At 38.2% G+C, this 21,876-nt stretch overlaps 1 protein-coding gene across 1 annotated transcript in view; it reads right to left on the minus strand.

The window, feature by feature from the left end:
- Positions 1–21,876, minus strand: part of ntrk2a (neurotrophic tyrosine kinase, receptor, type 2a) — a 189,636-nt gene that overhangs the window by 115,292 nt on the left and 52,468 nt on the right. The window contains exons 9-11 of the mRNA XM_052020133.1: positions 17,580–17,612; positions 15,719–15,816; positions 6,455–6,554 (exon numbers count right to left, since the gene is read on the minus strand). Coding sequence (XP_051876093.1) covers positions 6,455–6,554; positions 15,719–15,816; positions 17,580–17,612 — 231 coding nt within the window. The remainder of the gene's footprint in view (positions 1–6,454; positions 6,555–15,718; positions 15,817–17,579; positions 17,613–21,876) is intronic.

Here is a 21,876-nt window from a genome sequence, read left to right on the forward strand (position 1 = left end):
TAAAATATTATTACTAATTATTATTATTATTTGGATTTAAAATCTTGCCATTTAAAAGCATCATAAAATAACTTAGATGCAATGCATTATTTTAAAATGTATTGACTGTTTTGTGGACAGATGTAGCAGTCAATCTGTGCCAACAACACTCCACAAACAACAAAATATAAATGAGCAACAGTTTTGATATTGGTTGAGGTAAAATGTCCATCAGAATTCCAAAAGGTTCCTATGCATTTGTATAAACAATACCATTGTATTAATTTGAACACTAGTTTAACATCTCATTCACATATAACACCAAGCTCCCCTCCAACCTCAGCGTGGATTGTACACTCAAACCCTGGAATAAACTGAAGGTCAAAATCTTGGGACATTGGAATGAGCACGGTGCCAACTGAGTTAGGATAGTGTATGAAAATCATCCATCTGACCCAGAATTGGAACTGATATGACTGAAACAAATACTCTAGGTCTCAGCCAGTACTGCCGACTTACAGCTGATCTTGTGAAGAGGAGAGATTAGCACAATCAGCTCCCACTCAAATGTAATTTCAGGATTTGATCATCACCAGTCAACTGTTATGGGGGCTTGAATGTCCCTTAACTGTTTTGATGTGCTGTAGCTGCAATGTGGCTATTTGTAAGACCAAGGCTTAGCTCAGTGCTTCTTGGTGGCTTTTCCTCTATCAATGGTCTACCAACCATCTCGAGGTGCTCATTCAGTTGAATCATTGCTTCTTTCAGGAGGTGACTAGGCCACTAAACTGGCACTTGGTGTTACCACTCACAGGTAGCAGCATGACCTGCCATTATGATGGAAGGTTTTAACACCTGACCTAACACCGCAGTTCTAGTAATTTAATACAAAGTAAATAAACCTGAGGAGTACTTAAAAACTGAGTTAAAAACATAGAACAGGAATTTTAATCCCCAGAGAGAGAGGCCAAATTCATGCATAATGCTGCAGTCAATGGAAGGTCTGATAAGGGAACATCAATCTGAAATATTAACTCTATTACTCTCTCCACAGCTGATGCCTGATCTGCTGAGAATTTCCAGCATTCTCCATTTTATTCTCGCTCATTTTAATAACTGTTCATAATTAATGAGTAGTATGCACAGTCGCCAAATTTTAACCACTAAATAAGTGGGAGATCATCTCTGGCAGCCCAGGTCACAGTGAAGCTTTGTCAGGAAAGAAGAAGGACAAGAAGAAACAGCTTTAAACTTTTGTTGTGAATTCCGGAAGAGCAGCAGCACTGTTCCAGGTTTTACATGCAAAATTTGGACCCCCACTGCCCCCTTATCACCCATGAGACCAACCTGAGCTGCTGGAGCTCCAGTGAGTGGCCTCTATGGTGCCTATCTGTATCCTTTTCAGGTGCACAATTGGCAGTGGTATATGAGTGACACCCAACCATTGAAACTCACCTACTCTCCATGCAGGGTGCCTGGACAGAGAGCTTGGTGAATATTTATGTGGACATGGTGAGTATTGTACATTCTATTGGGAGTAAAAGCTAGGAAAATCTCCTGGGTTCAATTAATATGCATATTTAATGCTGAAATCCATTTAGATTAATGACTATGTCTTGTCTCAGCTCTCTCACAATGTCAGCCACAATAAATTGTTTAAGCACATGGTTCTAATTATGACATTGTTATTAATCAAGATATAAGTAAAACAATCAGCAACAATAAACAAAATTAAACAGGCAATACTGTTAATCACACTCATTTCTTTGTGATTTCTTTCTTTATTTATTTATAGATTAGTATGGATTCAAATTTTCTTATGGTCATTGAATAATTTCTACAACCCTTGAGGAAGGGTCCACTGGACAGAGTGCTACATGGTCTTGCTGTCATGGCTATATACATGGTGAGAACAATGTGCATCGATCGTTCAGCAAGATTATTGGGCTACATGAATCTGACTGAAGTCAGGGCATCGAGGTGATGGGAATATATGGTGCTCCTAAACCAAAGGTTAGCTTTTGATTTCTGAAAGCTGACTTTATCTCTCAGGACTAAGCCAAGCCATGGGAAGAAACAAAATATTTGGAATAGGAAGAGCCTAATGATTTGAACTGCAACAGTACTTTTACATCCTATTGTACAGCTCAAAAAGAAGAAAATATCAGGAGACCCTGCCCCCTTATTTTTTGTGTTAATATATTACTAAAACATGTAATGTGTTCACAGAACTAACTTAAAAGTTGTATATCACTGTGTAGCACTGTGTGATACATGTTAATAACTCAAAAAAAGAGTGCATAAATAAGATTTCTTCCAGCTGGTAAGTCTAATCAATGAAGAAATGCATAGCCTAAGCATGCTGTATTGCTTTTTTGATGCAGGTGGACAGACAGACGTAAGCGAAGACATTTCTGACCTTGAAACTGATTTATTGATTAACTGGCACTCCTCTTAACAGAGAGAAAACTGAAACCACTGTTGCTGAATTATTAATAAAGGCACAAGCAGCCTTTTTCACTACACTGTGCATTCAGCGATTGCACTCACAGGTCTTGTCTCCCAATAAGAACCCAAAGCATATCTCAGTGAAAGTGCCGATTATTGCTTCTCCCTCTTTTTCTTCTGTGTGCATTCATTTAACTGCAGTTTTTACAGAAGCAATGTAACTACAGTATTTTTTCTTGCTTCATAAGAAAAGTTATCCTCTTTCTCCAAACTACCTCTTGTTTGAAATCATATTTTAAAATAATATAAGTTAGAAACAAATAAATATATATAAGGGTCTTGAAGTTAATACAAATAGATTTTGGGGCAGCATTGATATCCCTTAAAAAAGATGGGACATAGTTGTAAATAATCAGAGATGTACTTGGACCAGGGAGTTGATAGTTGCATGCATAATACCACTACTTGATTATTTTATTAGAGGAGACAGGAACAATATAAATCTCCACTCTGAATGTAACTGACTTATACCCAGGTGCTTGATGCTGATGTTAGCTGTCCAAAATGCATTTCCCAGCACAGAAACCCCTTCACGTTGATGAGCTTAAGAAGCATTCATGAAAGCAAACATAAATAATTAAGTAAGCATCCTTGGACTTTGTTTAATGACTGCACTTTAGAGGTAACTTTCCAGTAAAGACCAGGACTGGAATGTGGGCTGAATGGTCTTCTGCACTGCATCATTCTAAGATCCTATTACGGCAATGACCTTGCCTATCATCATTATATTTCAGTAAATTACAGACAGTAATCCTGCAGCTACCATATGTGCAGTGATTATGATGAAGGTTGCCATCACCAACACAATTTCAATGCATCAACAATTCACTCAAACAATGATTTTGATGGCTTATCTTTTCCAAGAATATTAAATAGGTATTATTTGCTGGATTGTTTATTTAGACCCGTTCTGAACACAATAAACGGAATCCTTTTGTTTTAAATCATTAAGAGTTCGTCTGCACATTCAAGGTGAATGCAACATGGGTTCTGCTGAAATCAATACACTGAAACTCCTTTATATAGCTGCAATGGAAAAGAGAGTTTCAGTGTAATGAGATTGTGGTTCACTTCTGAAGCAATTGCTCTGTCTGGGTGGACATTTAAAAATAGAGTTCCATGCAACAGAGTAATCTCATATTACAGGCCTATATTTAGCACTGCCAATGCCCAGCAGTTGGAAAAAAAGGACATTAAAAGTGGTCCAAAGAAACTACAGATTATCTGCATTTGACTTCATCTTTGAGAGCGCTACAGTTTCCTACTGGATCAAATTAACTTTTATAGATCTTACCTTTTATAGCAGTAACATAGTCCGACCTATAGTATATCTTACACAGATTGCACACAAATGGATTTTAAAAGATGCAATGATCTTGTGATGTACAGATGGGGCATGAAATGAAGAAGCCCCCAGTGTTCACAAAGCACCAAGGCTTTTCCCACAAATAAACCATAGGGCTTTTTAATTTTTGTAACCTATAATTTATGGTTATCAGATAATTAGATTGCCACTGTTGGACTTGATTATCAGGCCATTGTATTGATAACCATCCTTATTTATTTTTACTTTAATCAGTTATTTCTCACTGACTGGCTCAATATCATCAACATTACATTTTTTCACTGTTTATTAACTTTTCATGATTATTTTGAAGATTCACAAGAACAATAGGAAGAGAATTAAAAAGAATTGTCTCTCCCTTTTTGTATTGTTCTCGATAGTGCAAAGTCAATAAAGTAGTGATTAAATCAGTAGTGTTGACAGAGCTGCAAATCTTAGATCATTATTTAATAAAATCTGATGCAATCAGAATTTTTAATCAATTAGTGAAATCTGTCATTAACAGAGAAAGTGTTACTCAGTTGAAGCCATGCGAAAATAGTGTTAAACAGCTGATAGAATCTAAGTGATTGAAAGATGAGTTATTGATCTTGGCAAAACAATTGGAGAAGGCAGAATTGAGCCCAGGTGCTTGAGGGAGAGAGAAAACTGGATGGGGAATTATTATTTGCTGAATCTCCATCAACTTTCACTAACATATTTACAAAATCACACAATTTTATAGGATAATAAAAGATCATCTCATTGTACCAAGTCTAGTTTTGAAAGGCCTTTCCACTTGGTCTTATTGCATCTTTGCTTTGAAAAAAATTTCACATGTTGATCACTACTTTCCGTTTAAAAGTGCATAAGGATTCTGCTTTTTCCAGTATTTTTAGAAAGGCACTGGAGATCCTGACAACCCCCTACATAGAATAATTTACACTGACCCTCTGGTTATGATCTTAAACTTCTTAAGATAATGTCCTGCAAGTGACTTGTGTACCCACAAAGAAAAGTCCATAGTAGAAAGGGGGATGCCTTCTGTCTAATCCAGGAGTATACTTATTGGGCATTCTGACTTCATCCAAGATGATGATCTTTCTATCATAATTTATAGGCCTTATGATGTAAGCTTGAGAGCTATGTTAATTATGTTGTCATTTAATTGCCATATAATCGTTTTTGTCTACGTTTTCATCAGCACTCTTCCCAAACAACTTAAGGGTGGTTTGCCTGAAGAGTGAAGAGCAGAAAGTTCATGGGCTAGTGCCAATGAAGTTCAAGTACCCACTCTGCTGGCATTTTAAAACTTGAAAAGTCACAGTGTTGTATAATTTATTAAAATAACTGCTGTATGTGACCTACCTGTATCAGAAACGATGTCAATAAAGAAATCCAGTCATACCTCAACTTAATCACATCGGCAATGAACAGTGGGTGCAAAGCAACCAAGGGGAAATTTTCATTTTCGTACACTATTGTGGCTAAATTATAGGCTATTTTTGCACGTTGCTTTTCTCCAAGCAGCAATCAGATGGAAATTAGTTGACTTCAAATGCACAATTTAAAAGTCACCAGGTTTAATGCAGTGCTAATTGAATTCATTATGATCCCATACTACCTGTGAGTCATGGTTATGTTTGGGTTCACACATCTGTTTGCTAAGGATGGCATCCAGGATGGGAATGAATGCCAAACCCTTAGATATCGTGAGGATTCTCTCAAAGGTATTTCAATTGAACTAGTTGTTGGATGCAGGGAAGCCTGACGAGGCTTCTTCGAAACAAAGCTGGGATACCTCATATTAATTAAACTTTTCATTACATTGCTTCCTGGGTTATTTTAGGTTGAATATACTCCTCTTGCAAAGCAGTTCTCCCTCAAAGCAATGATAAAAAGAAACAAAAATTGAGCAGAAGGATTGAAGACTCAGAATAGGAATATCCAGACAGCACGATTGGGATTGTTGAAATTTGTTTCTCGAAGCTGGAAAAAGGATGGCTGTGGGAGTGTCACGGTGCAACTTCTAAAGATGATCCATTGTGGGAAGAAAAACTAGTGAAATTGGCAAGGACAGTTCTCAGCGTAGGGGCAACGCAAAGGAAAACAATCTGTGCTGCCTGACACTGGATGGAAAAGATACTGATTCTGTTACTTTGAGAAGCTAACGTTCCTCACAATAATCCTCGAGTCATTTGCTACTGCTGCAAAGTCCAACTGAGTTCAGTAGCTATTTTTAACTTTACAAGTGTGTGCCCCCAACTTAATTTCTTAAATTACATATGAAGGAGGGAAAAGGTAATGATATCTAACTAAAAATCCACCTGGATTTTTACATATCATTCTACTCACTTCCTTTAATTGAAATGGCACAGGCAAAATCACCCATGGTTATGGCACATATTTTCTTATGACACAGAAGTGGGCCATTCAGCCCACAGCTAATACTTAATGAAATTCAAAACACCAGTGAGAATTAGCACTCAATACTTCTGCAGCATATTTTTCAAGAGATTTTAATAATCCATCAATTAAATGATTATTATTTGCAGCTAAAGTAATGCCACCCTCCACCCTCTCCCCACCTGGTTAGAATAAATTTGTATTCACAACAATGGAACAAAATTGTAACTTTCTTACCTTTCATTCCAAACTTGGAGTGTTTTCCAAACTTCAAGATAATTAGCATTAGTATCAGCCCAGTGCATGCCAGTGCTGCAATCCCAACAACAACATACACCTAAAGCAAATTTAAAAAGTTTGATATTAGGAAATACAAAGCAATTTTTGTTTAAAATTTGATTATACACTCCGTTGAAATTACTCTATCTTGGTACAGAGAATGTAGACAATCAATTCTGCTGTAACGTTTTCCTGTATTATATTTGTTCACTTTCGAATTAAGCTGCAATAAAGGGGTGAAAAAATAATGCACAGAGGAAAGAAAATGATTTATCCTCCTCTAAGGCTGATTACTTTCTACCTTGGATTGGCTTGGTAGGAAAAACACGGTGGGTCCAGCTCAGCCAAGATTTAAAACTGAAGACTTCAGTTACTTTGTCGTAAGAATGTCATCAAACCTCACCTGAATGTTAAAGAAGGACTACTCCAGCTTTGGCCTGTTGTCCTTGCCACCTAGAACCTGGCAGAGCCAAGACAAGTAAGTGATGAAGGTATTTTTTGTTTCAACCAAACTAGTAGGATTAAAATCGCCATTTGTTTGTTGAAGTAGCTTAAATAATAAGTTAAATACAAAGTTGTCTCATGGACTATAATTAAAGAAAGGTTCGAAATGCAGTGCCTACATATTGGGTCATCATATCACCACTGGTTACAAAAGGAATCTGAGTGTTGCCAGTATTTGTTTTACCTGCAATTACCAAAGGAATCAAATTCCTCCCAACTTTGGTTCCTTGGCACTTTCTACCCCCACAAGACCCTCTCTACCTTCCTTTTTCAGTATCTCCTCTTTCCTCCCTTAGTTTCCCATCTTCACCTTCTGGTTCATGACCTCCTGATTTTTTGAATTTTGCATAAAACAACTGCCCGTGAGAAACCAGACACAAAGATACCCCACCACAGATCAGGTCTTTATTCAGTAAATGCAGGAACACTTGCTGACACACGTAATCAGAACATCACATGATCACACTTCTGGAGAAGGCCTCCAGACGGAAGTAGGAACCCTAGTTTGGAGATATAAGCCTGAGATGAGTATATATCTTTCAATATAGGCTGTCCTAAAGCCAAACTCCAACTGTGCAGATATCTTTAGCTTACCACGAGCATTCTAAATGTGATTATTTCCTGTTTGCTACGGTGTATTTCATATTTTCCATATTTCTTTAAGACATAGAAGGAGGCTATCTAGTCCATCGAGTCTATTCCAGCTCGCAGAGCAATCCCATTTCCCCACCAATCTTCCTTGCAAACTATTCTCCCAATGTTCTCATCAACTCCCCACAAATTCTGCTACTTATCTCTACACTGGGGCCAATTTACAGTGGCCACTTAACCTACAAACAGAAGAAACTGGAGGAAATCACTTGATTATTTGGTAAGCATTATTAATCTCCAGCTCAATTAATCGCCAAAATCCATTATCAAAGTATTTTTATTTATCTCTAAATTATTTCAATTGAATGATGACTTGAAAAAGAAACTTAAAATTTTAATTTTGTGAGCAGGCAGAAAAAAAAGAAACAAAACAAAAACTGTAGATGCTAGAAATCTGAAATAAAAACCGAAAATACTGGGAACACTCAGCAAGTCAGGCAGCATCTGTGGAAAGAGAAAGAGGGCTGACATTTCAGGTCAAAGATTCCTCATCAGAACTGGGAAAGAGAGAAAGGCAAGTTAGTTTTAAACAAAACTACCCAGGCAGACCCATTGCTTTGGCTTGCTTTTGCCCTACCAAATTTATTTCTTCCTATCTTAACTCCTTTTCTTCCTTCCTTTTACCCCAGTCCAATTCCTTCCCACATACATCCATGACACCTTTGATCCACTTTGTCACTTTAACAATTTCTAATTCTCTGGTCCCAATGAGCACACCTTTACCTTGGACATTCAATCCCTCTATGCTTCAATCCCATAACAAATCAGCCTGAGGGACCTCCACTTCCTTCACTTTTTCCACAGCTCCAACAAGTTTCTAACAGTAGACATATCTTCCCCGCTCTTCATTTTCTGTGTTTCAAGGGGACCATACCCTTCATAACTCCTTGGTCCACTCTTCCATCCCTACCAATCACTCTCTTTCTTACAGCACTTACCCATGTAATTTTATATATTATATTCATTGCGACATAAATGGTACAAATCTATTGACTATCACCCTGTTTCCTGCTGAAGCCAGTCAAGTTGCTGATCCAACAGTAAACGACACACGCTGTTACCTGGAGCCAACACAATATCCTTCCCACCTGTTCTCATTTTTGAGTAAGCTTTAATTTAGTGGTCAGAATTCCAAGACAGTAACCTCATTTTTTAACACAGCTTCTATGATGTTTTAATATTGAAAGGAATGGCACCTGATGAGTGTTTCATCTGCATGGTCTCCCAGCCCTCCAAAAGCCTGTGAATATTGGGACCATTTCAAGATTGAGATAGGTATCGTCAAGGAATATAGAGCAAAGGCAGCCAATAGAATTGCGGTGCAAATCAGACACTATTTAATTGAATGGTTAATCATAGAAAATATTATCATAGAAATGTGTTTCACAGATGGAGGTCATATGTCCGTCATGCCTATAACAGAGGCTATACGTGCAATTCCCTGTTCCTAATGTTCTTCCATCCCAATCTTCCACTGCACAGAACAACAAACAACTGAAACTAGCTCCTTTAAAAAGAATCAAAAGAATGAGATCTGGAATTAATAAAAACTAATTTATTTGTCACTTATGAGCAGCTGGATGATCGTAACTGCTCCCTTTTCATCTTGTTATTAATTTTCCCTCTTTAAATTATCTTGTCCATTTCCTCCCAGCTCTATTAGTTCAACCATCCTCTACAATCCCTCACTGCAGACCTTGGCTCAGTGGATAACCTGACAAATTTTCTAACTATTCTACGTAACTGTACTTCTCCTGTTCAGTGAAGCTGAGCTCTGATGATTAGGTTCATCGGCCTTGCTGGTAACATTAAGCAGCTATGATAATCTTCCACCCATTGCCCATGAAAGCAGTACGCAATATATAAATTGATGCCATGGTGTCACAATAATAATTTGAGTATTAGATATGCATTGCATTAACCACTAGTAGAAGTCCAACCCCATGGACCTTCACCAATGGACATGGCTAATGCATATACTAAGTGCCACAACCTATCTGGAACCCATGGACTTCGAATTTCTTTGAAATCCAAAGCATCACTGTACCTGGTCAGTGATATCAGTTTCACCCACACAGAGGTCTGAATCACAACATAACTTGGGATCTGGAGAAGCAGGAGCAACCAGAATGTGCTGAAAATATAGAAGGCTCAGTTGAGATAATATTGTACATGGACCTTATTATCAATTCCTAAGTCAATATTACAAGGATGCAAGGATTTTATGGCAGAATTGGTTTATGTATAATGATGTATTACTCTTTATAGAGTAATAAAAATTTGTGCTTAGATGTTCACTACATGTTGGCAGTAATATTATCTGAAGTTTATTAGTCTATTAAGTTACTGATTCTACAAAATTCATAATGTTTGACCATCGGGATCTTTAACAAAGATTTTTTTTTAATCAGGTTAGTGTATTGTAATGGTTGTGTTTATCCTTGTACAAAGTGGACCCAAGCAGTCAGTTTGAACCCTTAAGCTTAGTGAGAACTAGATGAGCTAATAATTAAAACGACTGAAGGTACTCACGCATCATCGAGCAAGTCAGATCCCACCAATTCCAATTTTTATGCAGGCTTGTAGCTGGGCAGCTAATCTTCCCATAAGGACCATTGCAATCCCTCATTAAATATGTAGATTGGGATTCAATAATGTCATCGGACTACAAGCTTAATCTCAACAAGGACAAATGGAACCAAGTCTTGACAGCAATATGAAGAAGCCTCATATAGTAAATTATTCACTTCCTTTGTGAGGCCAGAAGTATCTGGACTGCTTACATCTTCACCTGTCATTGGTACCTTCCCAATCCCTTCCCACGACCTTCCCGTGAGATCCTCACAGCAACACCTTCCCCAAACTTACCTCAGTGACAGTAGTCTATGGCCATCTGGCTTTATAGACCCTTTAACCTGGAGATTAGAATAGCTTGAATTGGATTCCTGCAGCAAGAGTTGTTTCCATCTCACTCATCACCAACCCACCAGGAATATAAAGTTTTTTGGATCTAACTGTACAAGTAGTGGAAGCCAGCAAATTAGTCAAAATGCCAGCCTCAAGGAAGACTAACACATAAAATTCCTTTTACTGTTGTGAAAATAATTAAACTGGGAAAACAAAAATAACTATTAATCATTGTTTATCCATGGTATTCCAAGGATTGACCTTTTACCTGGATCATTTTTTAAAAATCTCTTTAACCTTAAATATTATTCCTAATACCAGCTTTTAATCATTTTAAGTCCCTGCAGCCACATAACGACTTAAATCTTTGTGACCAAAAAAATTGCAATGAACTGCAAATCTTTACAACATATGGTAAATATTAAATGGAAGCGAGATGCAGATACAGGTTGTAGATCCTCAATAAGTGTTCAGTGTTATCTATTGAATTTAATTCAACTTCTAGAAAGACTGCAGAACATAATTCAGTGTGTATTGAATTGGGGCAGTTCAGAGTTAATTTACAGACGAACTAAATTTGACACATCAGATTGACCTCCCTTTCAACATTGATGTGCATACGAACAGTGTACTTCTACAGATCTGTCCTGTAATTTTCCTCAATGTCTCAATATGTGATAGCCAAGTGGAAGGTGACATAGTAACTAATGTCTTTTTCTTCAGTCTTTTCATTTTACTACCTTTTCCCAGAGTTCTACACCTCTTGGTATCAATTCGCAGATTGCCTGCTTTGACAGTGCTGGTCTGCTTCTGGTTGCTTGGAGTTTGTGCTAGTGACATGAAGGATGGCCGACCATACAATTTTACCCTCCCATTATGTGGAGGAGCAAATACACAAGAGCACAAGAAAATAGGAGCAGGATTAGATTCTGCCACTAGTAAAAACATCCCAACATCTACCCTGCCAAGGACCTTTAAGATCCTGTATGTTTGAATAAGCTCACTCCTCATTCTTCTAAATTCCAAGGAACATAGGCCCAAATTATTTAGTCTCTCTTGGTAGGAAAACCCGCTCATCCTAGGAATTAAGCCTGGTGAGTCTCATCGTTGTACTGCCTCCAATGTTACTATCTCATTTTTTAGGTAAGGGGACCAAAACCATAAGCAGTATTCCAGGTGTGGCCTCACCAACACCCCTGTATAATTGCAATAAAAACTTTTTATATAAACTAGAACCCCTTTGCAACGAAGGCCAAAATGCCCTTTGTGTCTTAAGTTATGGGACCTGCCTGCTAGCTTTTTGTGATTCATGCAGCTATCTCCGTTTAGATAATAATCTGCTTTTTGACTTCTCTTATTGAAGCTTAAGACCTCACACTTCGCCACATTAAACTCCATCTGCCAGTTTTTTGCCAACTCACTCAATCTATATTCCATTGCAAAATCACAGTATCCTATCACAACATGCCCTTCCAGCTATTTTCATATCATTGACAAATTTGGAAACCTTATATACTGTTCCTTCCTTCAGGTCATTAATGTAATTAGTCAACAATCGTGGGCCAAGAACTGATCCTTGCAGTACTCCACTGATTACCTCATTCCAGTCTGAATAGGGTTCATTTATTCCAACCCATTGTTTTCTACAAGACAGTGAGTTTTTAATTCATTCTACCAGACTTCCACTGATACCATGGGTTTTTAACTAATTCACCGGCTTCCTATGTGGCATCTTGTCAAATGTTTTTTTTTAATCTAAATACACTACATCCATAGCTTCCCCTCTATCAACTCCCTCTATCAACTCTCCCTGTTACATCCTCAGAGGATTTGAGCAAATTTGTCAAACATGATTTACCTTTCATAAAACCATGATGATATTCAGCTTTCTTAAATGATGAGCTGTTTCCTCTTTGACTTCTGACTCCGGCATCTTGCCAATTATAGCCTGTTAAACCAACTGGCCTGTAGTTTCCTACCTTTTGCCTTTCTCCTTTTTTGAACAAGGGAATTACATTGGTTGTTTTCCAATCTTCTGGTACCCTTCTGAAGTTTAGCAAGTTATGAAAAATTTCAACCAATTGATACACTACTTCTGAAGCAACTTCCACTAAAACCCTAACAGGCAGTCCATTGGGTCCGGGTAAATTTGTCTGCCTTTAGCCCCCCCCCCCCCCCCCCTGAGTTTCTCCATTACTTACCCCTTGTAAATGAGATTTTTGTAAGTTCTACCATGTTATTTGAAAATAACCCATCTGATATCTTAGGGATATGAGCAATGTCTTCCACAGTGAAGACTGATACAAAAGAAAATCAACACATCTTCATTTCTTTGTTTGCTGTTATTAATTCACTAGCTTCATTCTCTAGAGACTCCACAATTACCTTTGCCGTGCTCTTCCCATTTATAGATCCACAGAAGTTTTTACTGTCTGTTTTTATACTTCATGCAAGTTTCCTCTTAAAATTCATTTTCTCCTTTCTTATGAGCTTTTTAGTCTTCTGTTGCTGGATCCTAAATATTTCCCTGTCCTCTGGTCTACCACGAGCCCTTGCCATTTTGTATACTCCAGTTTTCATTTCAACATTATCCTTTACCTCCTTTATTCACCACAGATTGTGCCCCTTTCTCATGGAATCCCTCTTTTTGATTGTGGCTAACTCTGGGCATTTATAAACCTCTATTGACCTGTCTCTTAACTTGTTTACCCAACTCTTCCTTCATACCATTATAATTGCCCTTATTTAAATTGAAGACACTGGTTATAGGCCTATGGTGTTCATTCTCAATCTGCATTTGGAATTATATCATATTGTGGTCACTACCTATTGAGGGATCTTTAACCACAGGTTCCCTTTATAGTCATTCCTGATTACATAAGATTAGTTGTAAAATAACCCGTTCCCAGGTAGAATCTGCAATGTACTGCTTAAAGAGCAATCCCTGATACTTTCCACAGATTGTTCTTCAATGATAGGCTTGCCAGTTTGGTTCATCCACTCAATATGTAGGTTAAGATCTCCCATGATAATTGCAGTTCCCTCCCAACATGCCCTTGTTATTTCCCCATTTATGCTGCAACGTATTGGGAGTTCTCATTTTGGAGGTCTGTAGACTACTCCCACCTGTGTCTTCCTTCCTCCACTATTCATGAATCCAATCCAAACTGATTCCACATCATGTCCACTGCCTTTCTATCATGACTCAACACTGCTCAGGTACCTTCCCGGATTCACAACACCACACCACCTCCTTACTCCTTTGGCCTCTTCTTTTGGAACAATGCATAACCTAGAATATTGAGCACCCAGTGCTGGTCACCTTGCAACTATATTTCTCCAATAGCTGTTACATCATACTCATATGTTGCTATCTGTGCTATCGATTCATCTATCTCATTGCAAATGTTACATGCGTTCAAATAAAGGACATCAAGCTTTCATTTTTTTTACCGTTATTTCCAACTGTGGATTGGTATGTTTTGTATATTTTCACTTACATCTTCTGCCCTGGCCTATCACACTATGACTATCAGTTTTCCCCTCACTATCCACTGCTCTTTCATTTCCTCCTGATTTATTAAACCTTCCATTCTTGGAGCCCTCCCTGACCTAGTTAGTTTAAAGCCCATATCCACCTGATAGCCAGATCTGATAGGGTGGCACAGTGGCACAGCTAGCAGAACCGCTGCCTCACAGCATCTGACTTCAGGTGCTGTCTTTATGGAGTTTGCATGTTTTCCCTGTGAATGCATGAGATTCTTCTGGATGATCAGGTTTCCTCCCACATCTCAAAGATGTGCTTGTTGGTAGGCTATTGGTAAATTAAAGGTGTTAAGGATAAAAATGGGATTAATGTAGTATTGGTGCAAGTGGGTTTTTGCTGGTTCGCATGGACTTTGTGAGACAAAATGCCTGTTTCTCTATAACTATCAGAATCAAGAACTTCTCAAATGGGAACCTCAGGGTGACCTCCTCGGTTTCTGCAGTGCACTAAGCATGTGCACTATTGGCAGTTTTTATGTTGAGACTTGCACCGATGTTGCCAAGAAAAATATGTGGAGATGTATAATTGCATCACAGACAAACTTTGCATTTACTTCTGCTGATCATGTGTATAGAACATGCAATCTTCTTACTTCCTATTAGACTTGAGACTCTTCATGACATTAATGATGTTATACCTAAAAAGGCAAAATTCCAAATTGGTCTATTTATTACTCAGTCCAGATAGAAAACATGCTTTAGTTCATTATTGCCAAGAACCCACAGACCCAAGTACTCAATAAAACTGTTTCAATTACTTATTACAAAATGCTTCCTGTGGGGATATTAACAAGAAATTCCCAGCGCACTGAGAAAATTGAAATTAAATAACATATGCATTTTCGATTTCAAATATGTACATGCTACAACCTAGAACTCTGTTTAACATGTTATTAAAATAACCTAATGAAATATTTTTAGATCATGAAGGTAATGATCTGTTGAATGATAGTTTCTGAGACAATGGTTAGAGTGTGACGCTGCTGCTGCATCCTCACCAATGATGAATGACTATGGCACATGGCTACCTTATCAAAGGTTTTCTTTGGTAGCACAATGACTGAGGCCATTTAGTTAAATCTTCCCCGAAGTTCTTCCTCCAGCCTGCAATATGATTGGAGCTGGTGTTTCAGTGGTTATTAAATACCCATTTGACATCCACTAAGTGTTAACTCTTGAGTCAGATGATTGCAGGTTCAATCCCACTTTGGAGAGTTAAAGTTATGAATTAAGCTGATAATTCAGTGCAGCATTGAGAGATGCTTCCAGATAAGAGGATAAAGAGAGGCCTTGCCTATTCTTTTCAAATGGATGCAAAAGATTCCATGGTAGATCTCATACAAGTTCTCACTGCTCTCCTGGCAAATATTTAACCAACAATACTGACAAAAAAAGGTTGTCTGGCTATTATTAGTGTTGTTGGTTGTAGCTTGCTGTGTACATGTTATCTGTGTTTCTAATGTGACACAAGAGACTACAATTCAAAAGTATTTCTTTGGTGTCAAATTCCTAGAGGTTTTAAAATTGCTATAAAATGTTCTCTCTTTCTTATTTCTCACACATGTTTGATTAAGTCTGTTCTGTCATTAACTAATCTCTTCCAATGATACTTACAGCAATGCCATCTTCCATTGTCTTTTCTGTGACATTAGGTGGCCCAATTGCAGTTGAGTTATCTGAGTTCACACCAAAGATAATCTGGTCATATTCATCTGCAAGTGAGAGATATAAAATATTTCACATCTTATAATGACAATGACTAACAAAGTGAGATTATACTATACATGTAAAACCATTATCAAACTGCAGCAGCCTCTGGAATATGGATCAATATTCAATGTCAATCTGCTCTGATGGTGCATTAACAGTACCTTCATAAATTCAATGTTCTCTTGTCCATTTTAGCCTAACAAACCCTCTTCATCACTTTTGTGTAGTTTTCCCTCCCCACAATATTAACCAGACCACTGTCAGGAAGCTACACCCACCTGACCTCTATCCACAACCTGGCCTTTAACAACAATGCAGGTTGTATTTAAAACAATTTTAGGTGTAAAACATTTAAAGAAACATCATTACTTCCTAAATTAACTGCATGTTTTACATTATAGACAATCATTTCAAATGTGTGGCATAGGAACTGGCAGTTTGACACAACTGGCCCACAAAGGTGTTTATGTACTCCATGAACCCCCCCCCCCCCGCCACCTTACTTAAACTCATCAGTATTTCCTTCTCTAATGAACTTTTCTAACTTCCTATTAAATGCATTAAGATAGATTTAAAATTAATCCTGATAAGATTTCGTTCCTGTAATTGTATTCTATGCTGTCAATGACATAGTACCAAGATAAATAGAACTGGAAGCTTATAGAAAATCTAATAGCAAAATTGTCCATCATTTCAGTATTAGATTGGACATGATGCATCTGTGTTGTTTAACTACTTAAGTGGAATGTAAAAAGAAAATATTTCAATTTCAGGAACAGCTTATTATAGTTTGCAAACTTTTATGCAATTTCTTCCTTTATCTGTTGTATAAAAGTTAGATCAGACACACAATTCAATTATCTATATTAGGAAAGAATTAGGCTTTAATAATACCCTGATCACAACTGTTCATAAATGGCATTGCTCACTTCCACTTCTTGTCATCTATTATAGAGCTCACAATTACCAGCACTTCCAACAGTATTGAAGTGTATGGACAAATTCATTATCTTCCAAAATAGTACGACATCCCACACAAAAAGGATTAGAACTGATGGTATTTCTGTAGGGTTAAAGCTCATCCTTGATAACTTCCACTAAATATGCATATATTGGCTACATGTTTTGCTTTCATTCTGAAATTGACTTTCAAAGACGAATTTCAGAAATTGAACACAAACATAGCCACCATATTAAATGTGTATCCTATGCAAGAAACTGAGTACAAACTTCCATCTGTTTGCAAAGTTCCTTGCTGAAGTTAGAATTTCATCTTACAGATTTTCAGACTGGCCATGAAATTGTGAACAATTCTTGATGATAATTGTTTTGAATATATTGCCCAAAATAATACAATATACCATTACATCTTACATACACATATTGGAACATCTTCAAGAAAATATTACTGCTGTTTCTGGTTCTGATCAGATTTCTCGTCAAACAAGAATGATTACTGCAGAGGAACAGAAAAGTTACTTATGCATGAGTTCACTATCAGCACCAGAACAACGGGACCATGGTCAGACACAAATGAAGTTACTTTGCTTCTGTCTTAAAGGTGCAGAAAAATGCCATTTCTACAGTAATCATCCTATGATAATTTTGGGTGAACTTACCAGTTTATGTTCCTAATGACATTAAATTGAAAGTAATTTTGAATTCGGTATCATTGAGCTTTTCCACCATTTTGTCAAGCAGAATGATTACATAAATGTTCTTCTTCACTTTATATCTTACAATAAATAGGAAGGCAACCACTTACCATAATATCCAGGGTCTGTGATAGGTTCATTGCCTAATTTAAAAAAAAGTCATAATCAGTTAAATGTTTTCTAAGAACACATACTTCGTTTATCAATTATTACAAAGTTACTCCACAGAAGAAATAAAGAATTGATTTTCTCTGCCTTCTGTAACCATTTGTGAATTGGTATCAAATTCAACTTTGCCTCCAAAGAAATATGACGGAACTGAGGCAAAAGTAGGCCTGCACCTGTGATAGACACTGGAATTACACTGTAATTTGGCAAGAAAGAGATAACATAATTCTCCTTTGGGTTTGAGCTCTGATCACCCCAGAGCCACAGTATTCCTGATAATCTGGCATTTTGGTTAGCTTGGGGATCTTCTATATACTGCAAGGCATGACGCCAGGCTGAGGTCATGATGACAGGCAGCAAATTATTTCGGAAACTCCTTGGATTATTTGAACTCTTTCTGCCACTGCTGCAGGTCAATATGAGTTTCACTCCTATTTCCTTCTGTTCTTTTCTAGATACATGGCACAGAAAGGGGATTGACTGGTGCCTGTAATTAGCCCAGGCTGTAAATAGCCAAGGAGATGAAAATAAGTAAGCAGCTTCACCTTCACAGGGACAGCACGTTGATGTAAAATGCTGCCCTTGGGTCCCCATAGAGTCGATCTGTGGAACGTATTGAATGTTCCAGCAACAGTTGTGCAAAGGAATTTTTTTTTTCCCTGATGTCTCTTAGTTCTAGAGTTTAAGTGACGACCTGTTGTCAGCACAAAATGAATCTTTAATGAAGGTTGAAAATTGTGGTCAGAGTCTCTGTAGTCTCTTTTCTAACTTCTTTCAAAAATCTTGGGATTTCATCAGCAATACCAGAAGACCGACAGAGCCTGCATTCCAGGAACTTATTTGAGAACTATAGTTTAGCAACTGTTCCATAATCTCCTCTGGTACACCTGCATTCTACTTCTGTAACCATTTGTGAAAACAGTGCAAAAATGTAATACCTCCTTTATTTGAAACTCAATGAGCAAGGATTGCAATATGTGATTAACCTGTGGCAGTTGATTGCTATGCCCATAGGATGGCAACTTTGCATAGGCTGCTTAAGTACATAATTGCTGCATGCAGCCAGCACTAACCATACTACTTATTGGCTGCAAGCCTCAACCAGAGCAGATGTTAGCAGGAGTTCTACAGCAGGTGGTGTCCTGGGAAAAGAAGGACTGGGATTAGGCAGCATAGGGTGACACCATGGTTTTCCAATGCTGTACTGCAGACCTCAGAAGAGAAGATGCACAGTAGGAGTCTATCTGCAGAACCCAGCGATGTGTGAATCAAACCAGATACCTGAAAGCTGTGCTGTAAAGTGTTCAATAGCCTCACGAGTGATCAAAGTCAATCTTCAAACATTGTAATGCAGCAATTGCAACACAAGCCTCAGACATTGCTCAATCAAATGCAGTGCCATTCCTTATCTAACAACAAACACTATTGATCAGCACTTGTACCTAACAATCATACACTCCACAAAACACTCACGCACTTACCACTGAAGCAAACTTCACACCCATGTCTCACAGCTCGCATACACTGTCAACTGTTCAACTGTGACAGTTGCGTCCTCCACAAGAACATTTCCCTCTGTTCTGCAGAATAAAATGGTGCATCACTGCAGGCACTAGCTGTGGAACAGGCACAGCTGCAACACTACAATACCACCACAAAGGATGTATTGGTCATCATAGCTGCAGCAGTCATTGAACAGATGTGGCCATTGATAGGGCTGAAACCATAGAAGATAACGGTAGCCTCACACCTAATCCTCCTCCTCAGCAGACGATACAATATCAACCCAATATTATAAATATGGTTTGGACTATTTATTTTGTTTCTTCTATTATCAACATCAGAGAAAAGCCATGGTGCAGGACAGTTGTTGAATGGGAAATTGGGGTTGTGTTTACCAGTGTCACAATTGGAAATGTTGTGCAAAGAAAGTCTGGCTTAAAGGGAACTGTTCCCTCCATTTTCTACCTCCTGCCCTTCCACCTGTTGTTTGCCCTACAGCTGTTGGGAAGTAGTGTATGCTCACCACGGTGAGCTTCTGCAGTGAGCACCAGTCTTGACAGCCACTCTGAAGACTGCGGAGCTCCTGAAGAGTAATCCAGGCATGCTGATGCTCTAGTCTATCATGTATTGTGTGGCAGCATAGTTTTTGTTGTATGCATGCTGGCCACATGTGTGTAGGTTATGTACCAGATTCATGGACGGCAGGGTGGCTCGGCAGGTAGTACTGCTGCTTCACAGCTTCAGGCCCAAGGTCAAACCTAATGTCACTTACTGTTCTGTATGGAGTTTGCATGCCTTCCCTGGGATCAACTTGGTTTCTTCCAGGTGTTCCAGTTTCCTCCCACATCCCATAGGTTAATTGGCCACTGTAAATTACTCCCAGTATAGGGCAGTGGCAAAAGAATTAAAGGGGACTTGATGGACATGTGAGAGAGAGAAAGTTACAAGGCTATAGGGAAATAAGAGGAAGTCAGCATGAATCCAGTGAGTTGAATGTTATAAGAGGTGCCTCAAAGAATGGATTTCATTAGTTGAAAAGCAAATAAAGGTAAATTAAATCTTACAGGAGAAGTATATTACAAAATTAAAGCAAATACTGATCACAACCAGAAACAGCTATAATATTTTCTCAAAAGTGTATATGTAAGAAAACAGAGACCCCTTGTTGCCCAGCAGCCAACCTTTGGCTTGTTGTAGTGGCAAACCGGAGGCATATAGGATGAAGTCATCGACAGCACTGCTAGGAGACTGGGCATAATGCACTGTGTATGCACACTAGGTGGAGAATGAGGAACAGAAATTCCTTTGTGATACATCACCAAGTTGACATGTGATATGCTTGCAGTCAGTGGCACTGCACCAAGGCGAAACCAGCAATTCATGCAAAGTCATTCCAACTGCTGGTCTCGAGAAGGGAGAATGAAGTGCACTCATTTGTATTTCCTTTACATAAAACTAGCTGGAAAACTGAGTTATTTCAAATATGCTCAGCCCAAGCCTAGTAGTACCACAATGCATGATCCGCATTGATTCCCATCACAATCTGCTTGCGTTATATACTTCTGTTGGATGTCATATCCACACATGCTATCACCTCCATCAGAATAGAGCCCAGTGCAATTCACCTCACAAATATGTACATAACCGAATTTTGCAACTCCTATCATTCATTTCTTGCTGCTTCTACCTCTCTTTAATACTGAATATTTATATGCCTGCATGTCCATATATTTCCTCTTATGTTATCAGCCAGCTTTCGTTCACTTTTCCTAGAAATGTATTCCCAGTCTGTGGGAATGAATTCAGGGTCAGAGTACAAGGTCTGGAAGTGACTTTATAGGGCTTTTAGCAGTATTTGCTTTAATTTTGCAATATGCTTCTGCTGTAAGATTCAATTTAGCTTTATTTGCTTTTCAACTAATGAAATCTATTCTTTGAAGTACCCCTATTTTGCTTTAAGGTAGTATAATTAACATATAATATGGATCTGAAGATTCACCACTGTTGATGCGATAGCTTAGTCTGCACCTTTGTCAATCATTCAATTTGGCATAACTTCATGGTATCTTCTTATCGGATGTTAAAGCAACATTGCTTTAGTAATCTATTATTTTTAATCATTAGGTCATTCTTCAAACCGGGAAAAATAATTATGACTCAGAGATGAGATCAGAACAAAGAAGCATGTAGAATAGGGAGATGGTTCTATAGTTTCAGAGTATCACAATAAACTCCATCTGCTACGGCTGCATCACGGTATCATCATGGTGCACGTCACTGAAAAGAACACTAACAAGGGACTCTGGAACTGAGGTGAAAATATAAGAGTCAGAGTTATACATAACAGAAACAGGCCCATCAGCCCAACTTGTCCATGCTGGCCAAGGTGTCTACCTGAGCTAGTACCATCATCCTGTGTTTGGCCTATATGCCTCCAAACCTTTGCTATCCATGTTTCTGTCAAAACATTGCTTTGCTAACAATTAATAAAAGCAATGCAGAATTCTCTGCTGATGAAAGTGAGGATGCTTGTGCAAGGAATAAAGCAATCACCATTCCTGTGTCCCATCACGTACTCCTAGGGTAGGGCAATGGAGGTTAGACAGAGTGAAACTCCTTCTATGCCATCCCACCTTACAGGGCAGGTAATACCTCAGTTACATCTGCTCCCAGTTAAGAAACAAAAGTTTAAGGATTCTCATCCATATTTACAAATCCCTCCATGACCTCATTCCT

This window comes from Pristis pectinata, chromosome 7 (genome assembly GCF_009764475.1).
Source record: "Pristis pectinata isolate sPriPec2 chromosome 7, sPriPec2.1.pri, whole genome shotgun sequence".
Lineage (NCBI taxonomy): Eukaryota > Metazoa > Chordata > Chondrichthyes > Rhinopristiformes > Pristidae > Pristis > Pristis pectinata.